Source organism: Schistocerca gregaria, chromosome 3, assembly GCF_023897955.1.
Source record: "Schistocerca gregaria isolate iqSchGreg1 chromosome 3, iqSchGreg1.2, whole genome shotgun sequence".
NCBI classification, from domain to species: domain Eukaryota; kingdom Metazoa; phylum Arthropoda; class Insecta; order Orthoptera; family Acrididae; genus Schistocerca; species Schistocerca gregaria.
In genome coordinates, this window is record NC_064922.1 from 468,011,656 (window position 1) to 468,036,316 (window position 24,661).

General features: G+C 38.5%; 1 protein-coding gene across 1 annotated transcript in view; it reads left to right on the plus strand.

Annotated features, from left to right (window-relative positions):
• The first annotated feature begins 301 nt into the window (after positions 1 to 301).
• LOC126353894 (vascular endothelial growth factor A-A-like) overlaps positions 302 to 24,661 on the plus strand; it is a 69,615-nt gene continuing 45,255 nt past the window's right edge. Inside the window, exons 1-2 of the mRNA XM_050003117.1 lie at positions 302 to 414; positions 6,010 to 6,040. Coding sequence (XP_049859074.1) covers positions 346 to 414; positions 6,010 to 6,040 — 100 coding nt within the window. The 5' untranslated portion in view covers positions 302 to 345. The remainder of the gene's footprint in view (positions 415 to 6,009; positions 6,041 to 24,661) is intronic.

Genomic DNA, 24,661 nt, shown 5'->3' on the forward strand with positions numbered 1-24,661 from the left:
TATTTATATTTCACTGCAGAAGCATTTGATTGCTAAATCATCAAATAAAGAGGGGAGTGTAAATTACAATAACATGATCAAACATAAAGTTCACTTGTACCTTCTTAAATTAAGGTCAGTATTATGCAACTTTAGTTTATTTTAGAAAAATGATGAAAGGTATTTAAATTACACAATCTGTGGTAATCCTTCTTATTGGTTTAAGTTATCAGCAGACTGTATCCATCCTGCATCCTTGTGGTCATTTCTGATATTTATATCAAGTTAGTGGTTTCCTGTTTCCTTTTTTTGTGAAGTAAAAGCAAGAACTTCAATCAGAGTGACCAACACATAGTTACTGAAGCCATGCAGAGTACTATTGTCATTTTTGTTGTCTGTTTTTGGTCTTTGTGCTACGCACAACATTGTCCACAGGTATAAAATCACCTTGCATATTACTGTCATTTTAAGTAGTTTTCTAATATGTGTAAACCTCTTGGCAATAATACTACAAGTGAACAATTGCTGTTAAATGGTGTGTGTATAAAATGTCTGTGTGGAGAGCCTCTACAATTCTAATGTCTGACGAACTATGAGAACAATCAACTTCCCATATTGTCAGAAACTTATTCAAGAAAAAAACTGCAGATAATAATACTAGAATACAATTGCATGGAGTTTATTTTTTGTGTTTGTGGACATTACATAGTAGCTCTACAATTGATGTTACCTCTAGAGTTGATATTACCTTGTATCCATCTAGATTTATCCATTTTATTTTCTGAAATTTCTAAGTAATGCCCTGAAGAGCATAACACAGCTTCAACATTCCATTTTAATTTCCTGTGTTGATAATGTGAGTTCATTTTACGTATGAGGATATTTCTGATGTGATGGAGAATATTGAATGAGATATGTTCATGCTCAAGATTGTGTCCAACCAGCAAGATAACACATTCGCAGCTGTTTCAACTGCAACTAAATTTACCCTAACTTACAGCTCTATCCCCCAGAATATAATATGAATATTACAAATGACCATAGCTGGATAGTCCTTTGTCCAGATTGGATATTTCTGTCAAATAGCTGTGTAAGTAGCATTTTACTAGAAGTATTCATATGCAGATCATGTCTACATCTATGTTCAAAATCTGCAAATCACTGTGAAGTGTATGGCAGAGGATACTTCTGATCATACCTGCCATTAAGACATTTTCCTGCTCCATTGACTTATGGAACATGGGATAAATAATTGCTTAAATACCATATTGTTCTCTGTAATTAGACTAATCTTATCTTCCCAGTACCTGCAGGAGTTATTTGTAGGAGTGCTATAGTATATTCCTAGAGTCATTACTTAAAGTTGGTTCTTGAAACCTATTGAATAAACTTTCAGTGACTCGTTGATTGTGTAGTCATTAGGTCCTATGTTTTTTCAATTTTTGAAGTACAAAATTTTGCATTTCTGAACATTTAAAGCAAGTTACCAATTCTTGTAACACTTTGAAATCTTATCAAAACCTATCTGAATGTTTGTACAGGGTTTTTCAGAATGGCATCTCTTATGAAAAGTCTGAGGCTACTATTAATATTGCCTTCAAGGCCAATAGCAGCAACCATACAGAATGGGTCCCAACACTCTTCTATGGCTTCTATGGAGCACATAAAAAGTTACTTCTGCATCTGTCAATGACTCTCCATCCAAAACAACAAGATAACATGCTGTATTCTTCCTGCCAAAAAATCCTCAATATAGGCACAAACTTTGCTCGATATTCCATATGACTGTACTTTCAATAACAAGTGTAGTGTGCTACAGAGTCAAATGATTTTTTTGAATTCAAGAAATACTGTGTCTACCTGACTGCCTTGGTCCCTGGCTTTCAGGATGTCACATGAAAAAAAAGCATGAGTTGGGTGCCACTTGATCAGTGTTTCAGAACTCATGCTGGTTCCCATGAGGAAGGTCATTCTGTTTGAGATTGTCATTATGTTGGAGCTCAGAATATGTACTATGATTTTACAATAAATAGATGTCAAGAACATTGGACAGGTGTTTTGTGGATCACTTCTGCTGCCCTTCTTGTAGAGAAGTGTATCCTGTGTTTTCTTCCAGCCACTGGGCATGGCTTTTTGTTCAAGGGATGTATGATATGTTATGGTTAAAAGAGGAGGTAACTCAGCTGCAAATTCCACATAGAAACTGATAGAGATTTCTTTTGGGCCTGACGCTTTGTTCAGTTTTAATGACTTCAGCTGTTTTTCAATGCCACTGAGATTAATATCTATTTCACTCATCTCTACAATGATTGAGAATTAAACTGAGGGAATATTCCTGGATTTTCCTTTGTAAAGGAGCATTTGAAAACTGAGTTCAGCATGTCATGTATGATGCGATCAACTAAGGGCTTGTGGGGGAAGAGCTGGTTTGAGAATGTTTTTCCACGTAAGTTACTTACCATTTGGTACCCCTCTTGTGATATGCACTGTATGCAAACCTTGAACCTGCACATGCCTCTCAGCTTGGTGTGACAAGTGGCAGCTACTAATTATGATACATCTTGTATAGAAATCTTACAGTTGTCACTCCTGGCATCCCTCTGAGCTCGGTGTCCACGCAGTGGCTTGTCACATCTTTTTTTATGCCTTTGAAAAAGCGTATGATACTACTTGAAGGTATAATATGCTTTGATAACTCCACTCATGGGGCTTCTGAAAACACCTTTCTCTACTTTTATGGTCCTTCTTCTGTGTGTATTATTTTAGATAACAAATCAACAGTGTTTTATCAGGCCAGAAAACAACATACCTCAAGCTAGCATTTCGAAAGCTTTCCTGCATTTAATAACTGTAGATAGAGAGATTTGCACAAGAAGGACTCTTGAAAAGTACTCTTTATTTATTTACAACTTTTCAGTTTTTAGTTCATTTTCTAATCTTGTAAAAGGTGCACACTGGCTGCAGATTTCTTTCAGGAAGCTGGAGGAATAAGCACTAAAATCTGGTTTTAATTATTCAAAAGAAAAATCAATTCCTGTGATTCTTATTCTTCTTTTAATCTTAAACTAATTATGGAATGGACATAAACAGTGAATATTATTCTAGTACATGAGCTGATATGCTGAATCTATTAGTTACTCAGTGTGCAAGGCATGCTGTAGTGCTTTACTTGTGAAAGTATTATGATATGTTCAGACCTTTTTATATATAAGGTACAATTGGTCCCAGAAATTTTCTGTGTGATGCTTAATTTAAAAGTAATCTTTTACTTTTAGATTGACACTATTGTGTCTTATTCTTATATCATACAAATTCCATGAGTGATGAGGCCAGTTGCGATCTAAGGGGGGGACATAGTTTACAATTGGGTGTGGTGAACATTAATTTTTTTGCATCTCAAGGTTAGAGTAAATTTCTTGTTTCATTGTTATGACTCCTCTTTTGTCCTGGTAGTGAGGTATCAGTGCCTCATTACAGTTACCATCTTTCTTCCTCAGGAAATGTAGAGTAAAATTATGGTTTAACATCACACATTCAGCTACACATTAAATATCCATACTATTCTCCCTGTGTTTTAGCAATATATTTTAATGCAGGTGAACTGAAATAATAGTAGTTCATTTTAAACAAGAATGTATTTATTTGATAGAGGTTTCCCTTAGGTCACTTCACTGTGTACCACAAGCAGCTTCCCTTGCATGTGCCAAGTTGGACTCACCAGTGGCAAATTCTTATCCTGAGCCACTGATGCCTGCCTTTCCCTATCCATCATGAACTATTCCACACTCCTCTCTTCACCTCCTTTAGTTGTTCGCCTTACCCCCTCCACCCACCACACTCGCACACATCCATCAAGCTGCAATGTGTGTGTGTGTTTCATTTATCTGTTAGCTTCAAGAAAAACTTATATAAATGCAAAATATGCTATGGGGACGTAACTCCCTGGAGTCACCTGGAACAGTTTCACTGCCCTGAGGTAGCTCGAGAAACCTCTCTGGATCTGCATTTAGTTCACTCTGATCAATATTCTTGACAACATGCTTTGTATCTTGTAGGACAATAAAATATATGTGTATGGAAACGTATGACCTGTTAGTTGTTATGATATGTAGCTACTATTCTGAGTACCATATTTCCTACAATAAATTTCAAACTGACAGCACAATAACAAATGAGAAGGGAATAAGAGTGGTAACCACTAAGATTCTGAAGCTCGAGCAAATGAAGCTTGCCTTACAGATATACAAAAACGTATCTAGTATAGATTTAAACATTTTCTTGTTAAATAATCATGTGTTTATGGAAAACTGGTTGAGTTACTTTTAGTGCTTTTCAAAAGATTGATTTTTCAATTTTTTTATCGCTTTCTAATCACAGTGTTTATCTTTAAACTGGCTCTTATGTATACTTTTGGGAATTTAAAATTTCAGTGCTGTCTTCTAGCACAAATGTAGCACTAAATCATTCTGTTATATTTGAGTAAAAAGTTACAAGGGCATTATGTGGCTTTTTATCTTTTTTATCTCAGTCCTTAAAAATTGCAATTTTCTGAAGATTTTAAGTACCAATATAACATTTATTGATACATCCTGGAGTGTATAAATCATTCATAGGAGCTTACAACTGCTTTATTCATCAAAACAAGTCAGATGCCCAACATCCATGGTAGCAGGAAGTGAAATTTCTATTACAGAAAACTAGTTATTGTGCAAGTAATCTGACTAGTATGCTGGCAACAGGTGTGCTTACACGGTGATGTACCTAAAATATATGGAAAAGAAATATTGCTACTCACTGTAAAGATGATGCATTGAGTTGCTAACATGCACAACAAAAAGAGAATTAGACATTTAGGTTTTGGCCAAAGCTTTCATCAGAAAATAAAACACATACACATTCATTCACATAAGGAAACATACCTTATGCATATATGACTGTCATCTCCAGCAGCTCAGAATGGAATGGCATTCTGGTACAAGCTGATGGAGACAGCACTCATGTGCGCATGAGGTATCTTGCTTGTGTGAATGAATGTCTTGTGTGTTTCCTTTTCTGATGAAAGCTTTGGGTGAAAGCTAAATGTGTAATTGTATTTTCGTTGTGCCTGTCTGCAACTCAATGTGTCATCTTTACAGTGAGTAGCAACTTATCTTTTCCTTATATTCCTGATATTCCAACTTGTTTCCAGTGTTACATCTAAAACATACATAATATGGGTAATGCAGTGATACACACTAAATAGCATTTATTAAAATAGTTTATACAGAATGAAAAACTCAGCTTTGCATGATGAATGTTACTTGGCTCTGTAGTCAGTGTGATAAGCCAATGTCACACATTGAAAGAGCACGATCTAATCTATAGAAGTTCAGTTCTAATAGTTTATAAGTCTGGCTCTGAATGAGAATATCACTTAAATACTCAGTGGTTGCTGTGAGATGATCAGTCTTTCATAGCAAGATGATCAGTCTTTCATAGCAGCTGGCTATAATGGCAGCAACTGATGATCTGTGTCAGCAGGTAATAACTGTAGAGCTGGTGCTGGCGATTAACGGTGACAGGTACTGTGCAAACTGCTGAACCACAACTGGCCAAATTTGATGCATATCCCTGATGATCCATGACAAACAAAATGATGTCCATATACATTCTACTTTGCAGAAGAGGAAAGCAGTTTCAGCTATCAGCACCAGCTGCAGTGGCTGACATAACTTGCAGCAGGTGGCATGAAAGAGGTCTTGCGACAGAAAGCATAAACAGATCCCAGTTTAGAAGCACCATCTAGGTGGCAACACATACAACTGAGTGATGCCTGATTTAAGATTGCAGGCACAGCAGCAGTCAATACAGTAAATAACAAAGCAAGACAAAACTATTTTCAATATTATTCACAGGGCTCAAAATCTTTTGCCTAGTTGTCAACTGATATACATTACATTTCATTATGGTACATTGCCTGAGATTAACAAACAAAACATATAACTTTAAACACAGCAACAGAAAGCCACATTAATTTTTTGTTTGTTGCAGTATGCTGAAACACCTGAATTTACAGATAGAGGTAAGCTCTAGCTCTCCTATGACCTGCATTATGTTGTCATAATAATTTCCTAATTGTCCTCGAAGCAATAGAAATAAAAGTAACTGATCTGCTGTTGTTGGAATGTGTTAATCTGTTACTTCTCTATTAGCGTAGATATCATTTAACACAATACTGAATATGTTTTCAATATTCTCAACTGTTCTAGGGTGACTGTGGTATTTTCCTGCTTTCAGAAACCATTGTGACATTCTCTCATTCTATTAAGATAATTCTTTCTATAATGGTTGCTAACATTGGCATTGTAACTGCTATGACATAAAGTAAAATCTGTTGTAAAGATACCTTTATGGTGCAGTTCCTAAGCACATCATTAGATGTACTAAGTTAAATACAAGTACACATAGGCTTTCGCGGGCAAGTGCTCTACCATCTGAGCTACTGAAGCACGACTCACGCCCAGTACTCACAGCTTTACTTCTGCCAGTACCTCGTCTCCTACCTTCCAAACTTTACAGAAGCTCTCCTGCGAAACTTGCAGAACTAGCACTCCTGAAAGAAAGGATATTGCGGAGACATGGCTTAGCCACAGCCTGGGGGATGTTTCCAGAATGAGATTTTCACTCTGCAGCGGAGTGTGCGCTGATATGAAACTTCCTGGCAGATTAAAACTGTGTGCCCGACCGAGACTCGAACTCGGGACCTTTGCCTTTCGCGGGCAAGTGCTCTACCATCTGAGCTACCGAAGCACGACTCACGCCCAGTACTCACAGCTTTACTTCTGCCAGTACCTCGTCTCCTACTTTCCAAACTTTACAGAAGCTCTCCTGTGAAACTTGCAGAACTAGCACTCCTGAAAGAAAGGATACTGCGGAGAAGTTTGGAAGGTAGGAGACGAGGTACTGGCAGAAGTAAAGCTGTGAGTACCGGGCGTGAGTCGTGCTTCGGTAGCTCAGATGGTAGAGCACTTGCCCGCGAAAGGCAAAGGTCCCGAGTTCGAGTCTCGGTCGGACACACAGTTTTAATCTTCCAGGAAGTTTCATATCAGCGCACACTCTGCTGCAGAGTGAAAATCTCATTCTGGAAACATCCCCCAGGCTGTGGCTAAGCCATGTCTCCGCAGTATCCTTTCTTTCAGGAGTGCTAGTTCTGCAAGTTTCGCAGGAGAGCTTCTGTAAAGTTTGGAAGGTAGGAGACGAGGTACTGGCAGAAGTAAAGCTGTGAGTACCGGGCGTGAGTCGTGCTTCGGTAGCTCAGATGGTAGAGCACTTGCCCGCGAAAGGCAAAGGTCCCGAGTTCGAGTCTCGGTCGGGCACACAGTTTTAATCTGCCAGGAAGTTTCATATCAGTGCACACTCTGCTGCAGAGTGAAAATCTCATTCTGGAAACATCCCCCAGGCTGTGGCTAAGCCATGTCTCCGCAGTATCCTTTCTTTCAGGAGTGCTAGTTCTGCAAGTTTCGCAGGAGAGCTTCTGTAAAGTTTGGAAGGTAGGAGACGAGGTACTGGCAGAAGTAAAGCTGTGAGTACTGGGCGTGAGTCGTGCTTCGGTAGCTCAGATGGTAGAGCACTTGCCCGCGAAAGGCAAAGGTCCCGAGTTTGAGTCTCGTTCGGGCACACAGTTTTAATCTGCCAGGAAGTTTCACAAGTACACATGCTTTATTTGCAGCTGTAGCTCATTTTTTTATTTTTAATAACATAAAGACATTGTCAGCAACTTATGTCCACCCCCTTAACTGAGTGGTCAGCTTGTCTGGTTCCCACACAATTGGCCCGTGTTCGATTCCCAGCTGGGTTGGAGATTTTTTCCACTTTGGACTAGGTGCTGTGTTGTTCTCATCATCATTTCATTATCATCAGTGTGCAAGTCACTTAGAGTCATGTCAACTGAAAAGACTTCCAGCTCAGCAGCTGAACATCCTTCTGGTGATTGATGCTGTACAATCATTACATTTTATCTTTCAGATACTAATTCCTAGGTAAAATTTGTATGTAGGCATAGAACAGTACAGTTCAGATATCACTTGTCTTTTTCTTCATACCTGAAATAAATCTCAACTCTATTCGTGGATAAACTGTAGATGATATTATTCTGTTACCACCATTCCTATGAACATATGTATGGAATGTGTACTTGCAATAAAGGACAGGTCAACTTAACCTAATATCTTAAAATACTTGATTGCCCCATACAACAGCAAGTGTAAGCCAAGTAGAACCTCCAAACACTGGTTGTACATCACAGGTAAAGTTGAGATGGAGTCCACGAAAAACATTTGGACCTCCAATCAATTGCTGCTTATTAAATTGACCAGCAAGGTCAATATCAATGGCTTTCAAGCTGTGATAGACAGGTATGCTGCGCCGCCAGCGACGACGCCATGCACGTCGCAGAGGCATTGCTGTGGCACGTTAACTTTACCAACTGTACACCTGCATATCGTGAACCTGTCTTGCTTAGACTTCTCAGCTGACCTTATTTCTTGTGGAATGAACATCTGCATTTTTTCTAGTAATGTGGTGCCTTTGACTAATGAAATTATTGTTTTTGGTGTCCACATGGATGGGAAAGTCAGTATTTTTAGTTTATGGAATGCAAAAGACAAAGGGGCAAGGAGCCCACTCGGCTAGCCAAGTGCTCTAATGCTCTGCTTCCTGGTGGATTAGTGTCAAGATCCGGTGTGCCGGCCAGCTTTTGGATGGTTTTTAAGGCAGTTTTCCATCTACCTTGGAGAATGCTGGCTGGTTTGCCTTATTCCACCTCAGTTACACTGTGTCGCTGATTTCTGCACAAACACCACAAACACATATGTGTATACCATAATTACTCTACCATGCAAACATTTGGGGCTACACTTGTCTGGTATGGGGCATTCCCGGGGAGCGGGGAGGGGCGGGGGGGGGGGGGGGGGGGGCACTGAGGGCCGATCCACACAGTAACCCCTGGGTTTGGAGTGGTGCAGTGGTGGGGTGGGTGGACTGCTATGGCCTGTTATGGGATTGTGAACCACTGAGGGCTATAGTGGAACGAAGTCATTTCTAGGTCCTCAGTTTAACAGATACATAATAATAGATATATACATACATACAAGGGACAAGACACTTTAGCAACAAGGCTGCACAAAACCACAGGTCAAGATGGGCATAGCAGAATAATATGAGAGAGATACTAATAACCAAATGATAATATAGATGAGGTCTGAAAATAAGAAAAACCAGAAACTGAAAAGAGATCAAGAAGTAGCTGTGAGACATAAGGCAAGAGTAGAGATGACATCATAATGTGAGCATCAATGGGAAAAGAGAGAGAGAGAAGGCATAGTTTGTAAAATAAAACAATGGAGCCAAAAAATACAACAAGGAGATAAAAAAGAAAAAAATAATAATATGCTGAGGTGATAAAAGTCATGGGATACCTCTTAATATCATGTTGGACCTTCTTACATGTGACGTAGAGTAGCAGCATGGTCTCAACAAGTTGTTGGAAATCTCCTGCAAAAATATTGAGCCATGCTACCTCTGTAGCCATCTGTAATTGCAAAAGCATTGCTGCTGTTAGCACCAACAATTCTATGCAAACACTGCTGCTGATGGTCATTAAGGAATGCGGTTGGCCACTGTGTTGTATCCGGTGAGAGTTAATGCCTGAAATTTGGTATTCTTGGCACTCTCTTGACAAAACAAATCTCAAAATAATGAATTTCCTAACAATTTCTGAAATGGATAGGAGAAGTGACACATTGATTTTTGTTTGAATTTGCTGGATCATATAACAGACAAAGAATGACATGTAATATAGAAAAACACAATGCAGTATAATATTGTATTAATATGTTAGCACATTGTGAGAATATAACCAACTAATTTCACTATTGATTGGTATTATTGTCACATTATAGCATATCAATACTATTTGTCAATTTACAGATGTAATTTAGCCTACTAGGTAATCTTTAATCTTTAATAGTGTCAAGTTCTTGCACTAACAGCCTTGGTGAATCTTTGGAATGATTTTCTAATACCTGATGAAGTCTTGTAGATTCCTGTATAATTCTCTGTAATGACTTTTGCTTCAGTAATGAGAGTCATTCATTGATAATAATGCTCTGTAAGTTCCACCATGAAAGAGTGCTCCCACGGATGTGAAAAGAGTAAGTTGTACATTAACAGGACAAAGCAGGCACTGTGGGCTACTTCTGTAAAGTATACTAACAATATATCATTACTAGTGCTGCTCTACTGACACTCATACAAAGAAAATTATTTCTAGATTAATTTATATATACTAGTGGATAAATCATGTAAATACAATAGCTTTTTTTTAAAGCCACTATCATCTACTGCTTTTATCTAATACTTAAAACTATAAATTTATATAACTTTACATAGACACTTTCAGCTGTCTATGTACTGATGAAGTCAAATCTTTTTTCCTTTATTTAATTGTTTCATTTCTTGCTACAGTGTAAGAGTAAACCCAGTGCACTACTTGACGTAATTACAGCTCAATGCTTCTTTATTCTCAACTAAATTTAGCTGCATAACATTATATACAGTAGACATCATCTTCTTTTTATCATAAGTCTTTTGACTGATTCCCAGCTCTCCCTCTGCTTGGATCTATTAGAAGCTAATTTCTACATTTCTGCATAGTAGACATATTGGTACCTAAATAGAAAAAAAAATTTCAGCAGCTTTTATACCAGATCTGTAAATTAAGGAACAAGCAATGCCCTTCATTTTAACAATTTCTGTATGAGCCACACACAGCTCATTCAGAATTGTTACTCATAGTGCAGTTGAGATGACAACACATAGCTCAAACAGTAACCAGTCAGCTATTAATGCATGCTTAACTTCTTCTGGCTTATTTCCAGCGCATACCAAGTTTTAACCTGCATCCAGCAGATGAATGTTCATCTGAAACTCTGGTTCTTTTCAATGTCTCCCAAGCCACATACTCCACTAGCCCAGTTAGGCAAAATACAAATTGACCAAATTTGTCATGAGCCATTTCTTCTAAAGCCAAGGTTTAATAAATAGCTTCTGTTGTACATTTGTTTGCATGCCCATCTTCTATAGCAGCTGTTAAAACCAGTAATCAAGGCAGAAGATCAATAATATATTCTGTTGTGTTTGATAATGGCACATGAGGGCAACAGGATACATTTGCATTGAAAATTGTCAGTTTGAATTAAATCTGTGACACTCCTCATGTTGTTGTTGTTGTTGTTGTTGTGGTCTGCAGTCCTGAGACTGGTTGGATGCAGCTTTCCATGCTACTCTCTCTTGTGCAAGCTTCTTCATCTCCCAGTACCTACTGCAACCTACATCCTTCTGAATCTGCTTGGTGTATTCATCTCTTGGTCTCCATCTACCATTTTTACCCTCCACACTGCTCTCCAGTACTAAATTGGTGATCCCTTGATGCCTCAGAACATGTCCTACCAACCAATCCCTTCTTCTAGTCATGTAGTGCCACAAACTTCTCTTCTCCCCAATTCTATTCAATACCTCCACATTAGTTATGTGAACTACCCATCTAATCTTCAGCATTCTTCTGTAGCACCACATTTGGAAAGCTTATATTCTCTTCCTGTCCAAACTATTTATCGTCATGGCTACACTCCATACAAATACCTTCAGAAACGACTTTCTGACACTTAAATCTATACTCGATGTTAACAAATTTCTCTTCTTCAAAAACACTTTCTTTGCCATTGCCAGTCTACATTTTATATCTTCTGTACTTTGACCATCATCAGTTATTTTGCTCCCCAAGTAGCAATACTCCTTTACTACTTTAAGTGTCTCATTTCCTAATCTAATTCCCTCAGCATCACCCAACTTAATTCAACTACAGTCCATTATCCTCATTTTGCTTTTGTTGATGTTCATCTTATATTCTCCTTTTAAGACACTATCCATTCTGTTCAACTGCTCTTCCAAGTCCGTTGCTGTCTCTGACAGAATTACAATGTGATCAGAGAACCTCAAGGTTTTTATTTCTTCTCCATGGATTTTAATACCTACTCCAAATTTTTCTTTTGTTGAGTTCACAGCTTGCTCAATATAAAGATTGAATAATATCGGGGAGAGGCTACAACCCTGTCTCACTCCCTTCCCAACCACTGCTTCTGTTTCATGTCCTTCTACTCTTATAACTGCCATCTGGTTCCTGTACAAATTGTAAATAGCCTTTCGCTCCCTGTATTTTACCCCTGCCACCTTCAGAATTTGAAAGAGAGTAATCCAGTCAACATTGTCAAAAGTTTTCTCTAAGTCTAAAGATGCTAGAAACGTAGGTTTGCCTTTCCTTAATCTAGCTTCTAAGATACATTGTAGGGTGAGTGTTCCAATATTTCTACGGAATCCAAACTGATCTTCCCCTAGGTTGCCTTGTACTAGTTTTTCCATTCGTCTGTAAAGAATTCATGTTAGTATTTTGCAGCTGTGGCTTATTAAGCTGATAGTTCAGTAATTTTCACATCTGTCAACACCTGCTTTCTTTGGGATTGGAATTATTATATTCTTCTTGAAGTCTTACGGTATTTTGCCTGTCTCATACATCTTGCTCACCAGATGGTAGAGTTTTGTCAGGACTGGCTCTCCCAAGGCCGTCAGTAGTTCTAATGGAATGTTGTCTACTCCTGGGGCCTTGTTTCGACTCAGGTCTTTCAGTGCTCTGTCAAACTCTTCACACAGTATTATATCTCCTATTTCATCTTGATCTACCTCCTCTTCCATTTCCATAATATTGTCTTCAAGTACATCGCCCTTGTATAGACCCTCTATATACTCCTTCCACCTTTCTCATATTACAATGTAACAAATAACTGAAGTTTATATTTCAATGACACATCTTCAATATTCACCTTGCAGTATCACATGGTGTGTGAGGTTATGAAACCTATCAAAGTAGTGGACCTACCCAGACTCCATAACACTTCCCCAAGAAGCCATTTTAACTGCACATTACACAACGGAATCACTATCTTGAAATGCCCTAATGTAAAGGGTGAGTCACTAACTATTGCCACCAGGAGTAACTCCAAAAGAACAATAGTAGCTGAAAAGTTTGTGGGACAAAAGTTGAATGGGACAAAGTGGACCATAATTCAATGTTGGTTTGTTGTTGTTAGGCGCGGTCACTTCAGAGATATGAAGGGCAACTATGTTTTTTAAAATGGGATACTATAGTTTGTTACTTATTTTCTGATAGCGGCTATCGAGACGAATCCAATGATGTGTAACAGTAAGGTCTTTGAAGGTCAACAAAGGTCAAAAAGGTGGCATAAACATCCATCCACAGAAGGTTTTTGAACTGATGACCATCGGTATCAATGCAGTGCTGCAATATTCTTATCAGGGATTGAGGGGTATTCCTTATCACATCGGCACTTATCGAAGCACATGGTTTGACAGTTCTCTCTCACATACCTTCAGGTGTACTTCGAATGTCTTTATAAACAATGTCTTTTATGAATCCCCACAGGAAAAAATCCAGAGGCATCAAGTCTGGCAAACGAGCCAGCCATGACACATCTTCTCCGCGTCCAATCCAATGATTTGGGAATTGTCTCTGCAACTCATTTCTAGCCATCAACAATAAACGTGCCGTACACCTATCATGTTGATACCACATTATGTTCCTTGTTCCTAAAGGTATTTCTTCCAATAACAGACCTAATGTTTCTTGCACGAATGTGATGTACTTCATACCATTAAGACTTCCTTCGATGAAATAGGGGCCTATAATTCTGTCGTCAAGAATACCACACCATACATTTACAGACCACAGTTATTGGTGTGCAACTTGCTGCAGCCAACATGGATTTTCAGTTGCCCAATAATGCGTGTTATGCAAATTAACATTTCCACGGTTCATGAATGTAGCCTCGTCAGTAAATAAAATAACATTAATAAATGTATCATCCCTCTGAATCTGAAGTTGAGCCCATTGGAGAATTCAATGCGAATTCTTGGTGGAGACTGATGTAAGGATGATATTTATGGTGAATCAAAACATGAACAACACTACTCTGGCTCATACCTGACTCCCTTACGATTTGATGTGAACTAACACAAGGATCTCAAACCACAGTGGCAAGAATACCAATTTTTTTTCCTCATTAGTAACTTTCCTTTGCACTATATGTTTCTGATGTGTTAAAGATCCAGTTGTTTTCAGTTTATCATACACATATTTAAATGTATGACATGTAGAGTGAGTACATTGAGGATATCTTTCAGCATATAAGTCTCTAGCTCTCACTGAATTTCGTTGGCATTCCCCATAAATGAGAAGCATATTGACTCTTTTTTTGAAGGAATACGTCTTTCACATTCACCTTATTTGACGATACTAGTCTCACCGTTCCCATTAGTGTTGTATTGCAAAACCATCGAATGGTGTTTACACGTCAATGGCACATTAGGTGGATATGCCATATTCAGTGAATATTTACTATTTGCACAATATAGAGAGAGAATTGTGTGGGCATGTGCTTTGATAAGTGCCAAAGTGATAAGGAATACCTCTCATTCCATGATAAGAAGATTGAAACACTGCATTGATACCAATGGTCATCACTTCCAATACCTTCTGTAAATGAACATTCATGCCACCTTTTTGACCTTTGTTAACATTCAAAGACCTTACTGTTACACATCATTGGATTCATCTCAATAGCTGCTATCAGAAAATAAGTACCAAACTATAGCATCCCATGCAACATTTGTCCCACAGGCTTTTTAGCTACTGTAATACTTTTGGAGTTATTCTAGGTGACAACAGTTAGTGACTCACCATGTAGAATCATAAGGTGTAAAATTGCAATAATCCTGTTACACAAATATCCATTCAATCTATAGAATAAATCAGTCAATTGAAGGGAACTACATGCTCCTTCTAATAATAGTGCAAGTGAAACATATACAGATTATTTATTACACTGACCAATTCCAAAGTATTAGTATCAGCATTCTATGAAGAAAGGAAGTTAATTCTTGATGACATCTAACAAGGTAGGCAAACAGAGGGATGGCTCCCATATCCTAGCTGCACATTAAATCCTTAATCCAATACAACCCAATGATTAATGTAGAAACTCCAGTGGTTGGGAGAATACCAGAATACCATATCAAATGATACTAAGGCATGAAATGGGTTCAGTGGAGCTGTGGTGGGTTCATAGTGGATAGTCAGAATCTCACTTATCAGGACTTGACCACACCAAGTGCCACAATATCTCAAACCAGTGACCTGTCTCCATCCATCATCAAACCAAGAGTGTCCATTTTTCTTTGACCACCTCACAGTTTGTACCAATCTGACCATAAATGTCAATCTTGAAAAATGTTACTCTTTTCCACCAATAATGTGTCAGTGGCACATTTAACAAATCTCCACCCCGGAATGTCATGTCACAGGCCAATCAGAGCACATCTACCTTGCTAGTTTGCACTAGAAATTCCTGTCTGATGACAGCCAGCAAGGGACAAATCAAAGAGTAGTTTGATACCTCTGAATTTTCCACAACTTTACTTTTCCACCATAAATTGTGATGGCAAAGCAAGCACTTGAAACTGTTGCCTTCAGCCACCTGAAGCGACGAGACATGCCGCTAACCTCAACTTACTGAAAAGGTCTGGTAGGCTCCGTGAGCTTTCACTGGTGGCCACTTGACACATGCAAGTCAGCACAAAGCTTGGAGTGCCCATGACACACCTGCTGCATTCAGAGCAGTGTGCAGGCCATGCATTTCTCACTTATTCACAGACTGGAAGTATTAGCACCTTTTCTGACAACCACTAAAATTTTCTCAAATACATTTCCCCGTAATAAGTCAATGTAATGAGACTTTAAGTAAATGCAACTGAAGCATCCTGCCTATCACCTTTCTTGACAAGGGGCAGATAAATTTAGTATAAATAGAAAGAGTCAATCCAGATGGCTTGTAACCTTCCAAGGTGTATGTTATATCATTGCAGATCATACAGAGGACATGTTCACTTTTTCCCAATCTAATGCTTATCTCATTATATCATGGCTTCATTGTTTTCTTCAGGGGTGATGAATGCTGGCTTAGGTTTTGATTATGAAGAAGCTGCAATTATCTTTATAAACTGAAGTGGCTGATGCAAATAATATCAGTTATAAAATCATTTTAACAAAGTTTTTTACTTATATGTTTTGTATTTTACCTCCAAAATAATTTTCTAAGAGAGAATAGATTTCATATTTACAACAATTACTTTAGAATTTATTTACAGAAAAATTAACAGCCAACTGCCTACAACCAACTGGAATTGCTCTTCCACCACACATGGCACACAATAAAAGTGTGGTACAATTTATTGAAAATTAACATTCATATTATTAGTAAACAAATTACTTGATATGCCTTTCTACAAATTTTGGATGTTATTGTTGTTGTGTTTTTCAGTCTTACGAATGGTTTGATGCAGCTCTCCTTGATACTCTAACCTGTGTAAGCCTCTAAATTTCTGAATACTACAGTTTTTATCCCTCCCTCCTATCCCTCCCTCCACCCATTCAACATTAAATCAATCATCCCTTAATGTCTCACAACGTGCCCCATTAACCAATCCCTGTATTTAATTTTAATTATGAACAGTCTCAGTTGCACCGTTTACCTAGAATTTACCTAGGTTTCAGTCAGGATAATCCAACCTACTTCAGAATAACAGTATCTACTGTTTGTCCACAGTGGACAGTTCATAGTCTAGTGGCTAGTGTTGCTGCCTCTTGATCACGGGGTACCGGATACAATTCCCGGCCAGTTTGGGGATTTTCTCAGCCCGGTGACTGGGAGTTTGTGTTGTTCTCATCATCATCATACAGACAGTGGCTAAATTGGACTGTGAAAAAATGGACTGTGAAAAAATTGGGACTTTGTAAGAGTGCTGTTGACTGCACAGTTGAATGCCTCACAAACCGATCATCACCACCAATCCCTGTATTTAGTCAACTTACACACAAATTTCTTTTCTCTGTAATTCTATTCAGTACCTCCTTGTTAGATATATGACATATCCATCTAATCTTCAGCCTTGTTCTGTAACACCACATTTCAAAAATCTGCCATATTCCTTTTGTCTGAACTGTTTATTGCCCATGTTTCACTTCTGTATAAAGCTACAGTCCACACAAATACTTTCAGAAAAGAGCTCTTCACACTTAAATCTATATCTGATATTAACAAAGTTCTATTCTTAAGAAATAGTTTTCTTGCCATTGCCATTCTACATTTTACATCCTTTCTACTTTAGCTTTCATAAATTATTTTACTGCCTAAACATCAAAACTCTTGTGTTACTTTTAGCATTTCAGTTCCTAATCTAATTCTGTCAGCATCATCAGATTTAATTCAGTTAAATTCCATTACCCTTATTTAGCTTTTGTTGATGTTCATCTCATATCCTCCTTCCAAGACAATGTACATTCCATTCAATTACTTGGCCAAGTCCTTTGCTGTCTCAAACAGATTTACAATTTCATTGGCAAATGTCAAAGTTTTTATTTCTTCTTTCTGAAATTGAATTCCTTCTCCAAATTTTTCCTTGGTCTCTTTACAGATCGCCCAATGTACAGACCGAACAACATCAGGGATAGACTACAAACCTGTCTCACTTCCTTCTCAGTCAGTGCTTCTATTTCATTCTCCTTGACTGTTGTAACTGCTATCTTGTTTTTGTACAAGTTGTAAATAGCCTTTCACTCCCTGTGTTTTATCTCTACTACCTTCAGCGTTTCAAAGAGAGTATTTCAGTCAACATTGTCAAAAGCTTTTTCTGACCTATCCTCTAAGAGAAGTTGTAGGGTCAGAACTGCCTCACTTGTTCCTACATTTTTCTGAAATCCCAACTGATATTTCCAGAAGTAGGCTTATACAAGTTTAAACTGACAGTTTAATAGTATGCACACCTGTATAAATGGAAGGAGGTAAGCCTGAAGGCTTGTAGCCATCCATGACTGGTTGTGGCACCCACATAAAACACTAAGACATGTAGCATGGAATGGTATAACAGGGATGGAAGGAGAATAAACACTCCACTTTCAACTACAGAATAGCCCTCTCCTGCACTCAATTGGAATAAGTGTAAACCGGTCTAATGTTGATGGTACACAGTATCTTGCACCAGCAGACCTAACAAGTACAACAATACCAACAGAACAAGGAAATGCTGCTAGTCAATTACTAATTGATTAGAGTTACAATTCAATACAGAGTTAATCAGCTAGGACTCTGCCCTCACTGTTTACTGTTTTGCAAAAGTGGCATAAGTTCTGTTCCTACAGCTTTACAGTCCAAGCTATTCTTGTTTAATTAAGTTACAATTTCTGCTTCTTTCAAGTAGAAGAGCAATGGACAAACTTTCTGATAATCTGTAAGACCTATTGATTACTCAAAGATGTGATGCATATAATCTCATGCACTGGAATGATAGGTACAAAGGATGAGTTGACCATTAAATTGGTTACTACAAACATGATGAACAACAAGTCTTGGAAAATGAAGTAAGAGGGGAACAAAACAGGTTTGTATTAAGTGCATTACTGAGAAAATGTGATACAAGTTACACCATGGAGAGTAAAGTTTTGGGCACGTAAATGACATGCAAATTATCTAGCATGTACCACTGAAATATCACAAGTGTGGCTATTAGGTTGACTGATGTTATGCACATATATAATTTAGGTAAATAAGACAGTATTAAACTAGTATTGTAAAGACATCTTATGTTACTTCAAAAGAGACAGCAAACAACACGATACTAAAGTAAGTTGTTGGTTTATAAAGTACAAGTAGATATGAAATGGGCACATTTTATCTATCATGGCAGCTGGTTAGAGTTGACTTTGGCAAGATTCTTGTTACAGACATGAGAATTTCCATGTCCTAATGTGCACATTTATGAATAATATATCTAAAATGATTTTACTTCTCTTGTTAACAGAGACATTGTGCAGTTGTGCAGAGTCTATTGTAAAGAAAACAACAAAAGTTGTAATGTACATTGAGACTTTTGTTTAGTATATCAAATACATTAGAGGTGCATGGCATTGTCACATGGTCACACAAAAGAGTATGGTTCACTACACTTAGGTTGGTGTTTCTTTTCACAGTGTGGTGAATCAGAGGGCTGTGCACTGCTGTATGTGGTGTTGGAGTAAGGAGGCTTATCATCTCCACTGCTGTTGAATTAGGTGCAAAGGGCTGAACAGTCATGGGCAGCACATCCTAGGACAGCACTATCATGTACAGCAGTAGCAGTTGCGCAACTGCGTCCATCAATTGTGGCAGCTGGCACAGACAATAGGATTATCATCTGGTCCCTGTCCTCTCAGCACACTGGGTCTCACCCAGTCCAGCAATATCTGTGGAGTTAACATGTCTGTACTGAGACAGAGAACTGCTGAGAACTCATGAGCAATAGCATATGAAATTAAGTAGAATGGGGTCCACATCCGTGTACCCCATCTAAGGCACTGTCATTGGAAGTAAGTATTGCAGGGGTCTCATAAGGAAAAATATGCAGATTCCCTGGAAAGCCCAAATCTGCAGAGCTGCAACCTGGATATTATGAAACTCTCCAAACGGAGAAAGACAATGGCATGATCCCAGCATTGTGCCTCAATACCAGAAATTGAGATTTACTGCCCTTGAAAGTAAGCAGTTTGCCAGGTAGCCTTGATTAATCAGCCACCAAAGGCACTGTCCCTTCTGCCACTTGTATTTACGCCAGCATGGCGTTAGCACACACCTGGGCTCCATCCATTGTCTGGTCACTGCCACCATGTAAAACCTGGATTAGGGCACATTTCAGACTACTGCTCTTGTTGCAGTGCTGTCTGGCTGGACCTGCACAATACTACAGCTATTCATTTAGATTCTCCACAACTAGACAACAACATGATGTGAGACACTAGAACTAACATAAACAAAATCACTATTACTAATTCTACAGCTATGTCCTTAACTAAGTCATGGCTGCCTAAGACATGTACATATCCAAAAATTCACATATTTTGAATAATTACCAGTAAAATTAAAATTGTAGCTTGGTCCTGTAAATGAAAGTTATGTGGTTAAAGACAGAAAAATACACATCTTCTTCTTCTACCTTGTTGGTGCTTTGTCTTTGGTTCAGATGTTATTGTGGAGAAACCTAAATAGAACATGTGTCAAAAATCTCATTAGGAAATTTCTTAATCTAAGCTGCTGTGCAAAAGGGTCAACTGTTCCTGGATTAAAGCAGATATGGACATTGGTGTATCATTTCTTCTTACTTACAATACTGCATACTCTCTCCTCCTACAATAGAAGTAAAACTCATTTCTATTATATATGATAAATGCCAATGCTCCTTGCCATCACACTACACAAAACAAAATTTCGATTCTCAAGGCATGGGTCCATGCAGTGGTGGCATGGATCTTTCCTATATCAGAACTGAACACCCTGAAAATGCACTACACAGATATCCACATCACATGAAAACAAAATGAAAATCTGCTCGCTGTAGACAAAAAATCTTCATCAGTAGTACCTACAGCAATCAGATGGTTCACCCCATTGTTGCATCCAGCTCAATGATAGATGCTTTACAGTTGCTGTAATACCAAGTAAGCTAGCATGTCTTCTGCATCATTCTTTATAGCAATGGCTGGCATTCCTTCCTGGTACATTCTAACAAGTAGACACATTAATTAGAACCCTACATTTTACTGGTTGCTACCACACAACATCTATTTAAGTGGGTTGTAAACATATGTCAATATTCACAAACACAAGATTTGTAATAGAGATTGGAAGGAAAAATATCAAAAAATTTCCTGCTTAACATAACTGTAATCTATGCTATGAATTCCTATGGTCTAATACTATCTTAGCCAATGAAGGGTTTTGGGTGACTGATGTGGTGAATGCCCACAGATTTCCCTATTCATGACTGTTGTTAAGCTTAGATGGGCTCTTCTTTGGAATTGTTTCTCTTCTGTCAAGTGTTGTATTGGTGATCAGGTCTGCATCTTCTTTCAGTCATGCTCTTTCACTTAGCATGAATCAGAATTCTTGCAGAATATTTTAAAGGATTCAATATCATTGCCACATATGCCAATCAGTATTTGTTGATGGCATGGTGGGAGCTTCGTATGGCAGAAGCACCACTACACAGATCAAGGAACTGGTTCTTTTTGACCAGATCCTCAAAGAATTTGACAGTACTTTTAAATCTTGAGGTGATCAGATGATTTCATGTTTGATGAATCCCTTCTTCTTGGTTGACCAGCAGTTCACCAAGGATGCATCCCTAAACTCTTTGTACAGTGAGCACATTGTCAAAGTTGTATACCTTATTTCTGCAACACTTACCTCAAGGTACCAACATACAAATTCTAGTTTGCACACGAGTGGCCACTATGAAGGAAGTGAGAGGACAAACTGAGAAATGAAGGTCTTCAGGTGTAGAGTATTCCCATTATCTCAATAGTTCTGGAATTTTCTAACAAACACAAAGTGTTTAAAATCAAACCAAACATAACACCTGTACAGCCATGTAATGATGTTCCTGACAGACTGTCTGGTACTGACTGCAAACTCATAATTCATGCATCACTTACTATAGGACTCACCATATTTCTGATCAACATCTATACTCTGCAAACCACCACGAGGTGCATGGAAGAGTGTACATCCCACTGTACCATTTATATGGGTTCCTTCCTGTTCCATTCATGTATGGAGTATGGGATGAATGATTGTTTGAATGCCAATGTATGTGCAGTAATTATTATAATCTTATCCTCCTGGTACCTATGCGAGTGATACATTAGGGGTTGTAGCATATTCCTAGAGTAATCATTTGAAGCTGGTTCCTGAAACTTCATTTAGAGAATTTCTTGGGATATTTTACATCTCCTCTCCATGAACCATGGACCTTGCCGTTGGTGGGAAGGTTTGCGTGCCTCAACGATACAGATAGCCGTACCATAGGTGCAACCACAATAGAGGGGTATCTGTTGAGAGGCCAGAGAAACGTGGGTTCCTGAAGAGGGGCAGCAGCCTTTTCAGTAGTCGCAGGGGCAACAGTCTGCATGATAGCCTAATCTGGCCTTGTAATACTAACCAAAATGGCCTTGCTGTTTTGGTACTGCGAATGGCTGAAAGCAAGGGGAAACTACAGCCGTAATTTTTCCTGAGGGCATGCAGCTTTACTGTATGGTTAAATGATGATGGCGTCCTCTTGGGTAAAATATTCCAGAGGTAAAATAGTCCCCCATTTGGATCTCTGGGTGGGGACTACTCAAGAGGACATCATTATAAGGAGAAAGAAAACTGGCGTTCTACGGATCGGAGCGTGGAATGTAAGATCCCTTAATCGGGCAGGTAGGTTAAAAAATTTAAAAAGGGAATTGGATAGGTTGAAGTTAGATATAATGGGAATTACTGAAGTTTGGTGGCAGGAGGAACAAGACTTTTGGTCAGGTGAATACAGGGTTATAAATACAAAATCAAATAGGGGTAATGCAGGTGTAGGTTTAATAATGAATAAAAAAAATAGGAGTACGGGTAAGCTACTACAAACAGCATAGTGAACGCATTATTGTGGCCAAGATAGACACAAAGCCCACACCTACTACAGTAGTACAAGTTTATATGCCAACTAGCTCTGCAGATGACGAAGAAATTGATGAAATGTATGATGAGATAAAAGAAATTATTCCTGTAGTGAAGGGAGATGAAACTTTAATAGTCATGGGTGACTGGAATTCGTTTGTAGGAAAAGGGAGAGAAGGATACATAGTAGATGAATATGGATTGGGGCTAACAAATGAAAGAGGATGCCAACTGGAAGAATTTTGCGCAGAGCATAACTTAATCATAGCTAATACTTGGTTCAAGAATCATGAAAGAAGGTTGTATACATTGAAGAACCCTGGATCTAGAAGATATCAGATAGATTATATAATGGTAAGACAGAGATTTAGGAACCAGGTTTTAAACTGTAAGACATTTCCAGGGGCAGATGTGGACTCTGACCACAATCTATTGGTTATGAACTGTAGGTTAAAACTGAAGAAACTGCAAAACATGTGGGAATTTAAGGAGATGGGACCTAGATAAAGTGACTAAACCAGAGGTTGTACAGAGTTTCAGGGAGAGCATAAGGGAACAATTGACAGGAATGGGGGAAAGAAATACAGTAGAAGAAGAATGGGTAGCTCTGAGGGATATAGTAGTGAAGGCAGCAGAGGATCAAGTAAGTAAAAAGACGAGGGCTAGTAGAAAGCCTTGGGTAACAGAAGAAATATTGAATTTAATAAATGAAAGGAGAAAATGTAAAAATGCAGTAAATGAAGCAGGCAAAAAGGAATACAGATGTCTCAAAAATGAGATCGACAGGAAGTGCAAAATGGCTGTTTTCAGTATGACATGTGAGAAAATTGCAGGTTGGGTTTCGCATGAGCGATGTTTCTGAAATCCATGCTGGTTGGCATTGAGGTGGTTATTCTGTTCAAGATACGTCATGTTTGGGCTAAAAAAAAAAAAAAAAAAAAAAATGGCTCTGAGCACTATGGGACTTAACTTCTGAGGTCATCAGTCCCCTAGAACGTAGAACTACTTAAACCTAACTAACCTAAGGACATCACACACATCCATGCCCGAGGCAGGATTCGAACCTGCGACCGTAGCTGTCGCGCGGTTGCAGACTGTAGCGCCTAGAACCGCTCGGCCACTCTGGCCGGCTGTTTGGGCTCAGAATAGGTTATAAGATTCTACAACAAATTGATGTCAAGGATATTGGATGGTAGTTTTGTGGATCACTTCTACTACCCTTTCTGTAGACAGGTATCGCCTCTTCATTTTTCCAAGAGCTGGGCAGGTTTTTTGGTCAAGGGATCTATGATACATTGCAATTAGAAGGGGACCTAACTCAGCTGCAAATCCAGTATAGAATCTGACAGGGATTCCATCGGTCCCTGGAGCTTTGTGCAATTTTAATGATTTCACTTGTTCCTCAACACCACTGGCACTAATACTTATTTCATTCATCTTTCCATTGGAAGAATCTTGCATTGCTCTCCTGTCAGCCAAATGAATTTCACTCAGTATGTGTTTATCTATAGCTCTGTGCTTTGTTTGACACCTATCATGCAGTAATCTTGGTTTCTTTAGAAGTATCTTCACAGTGATTGTCAAACATGGAGGTTCCCTCCCATTACAAACTGTTCTACTGAGTACATAGCAGTCTAATGCATAGTCAACTACTGTTTTATGCCTGAACCAAAGTTCCTCTGCATGGTCCTACCCTGTGCTTAAACTTTCAAGTTCCTCATTGGGATATGACCCTACTGAATTTTTAACTAGTTTACTGAACATATAGATTTTTCTGCTTGTTTTAGTTGTACTTTGTAATCATTGTTGGTACTTTGTAATCATTGTTGCCCCAACTGCATCATGGGTACTAACATCATTTTTAATGTGGACATCCTGAAAGAGGTTGGGTCTATTTGTTGCCATTAGATCTAGTATATTTCCATCATGAGTGGGGTTCCTATCTCTTCTAGGTAATATTCAGAGAAGGCAATTAGTAAAATTTCACAGGATGTTGT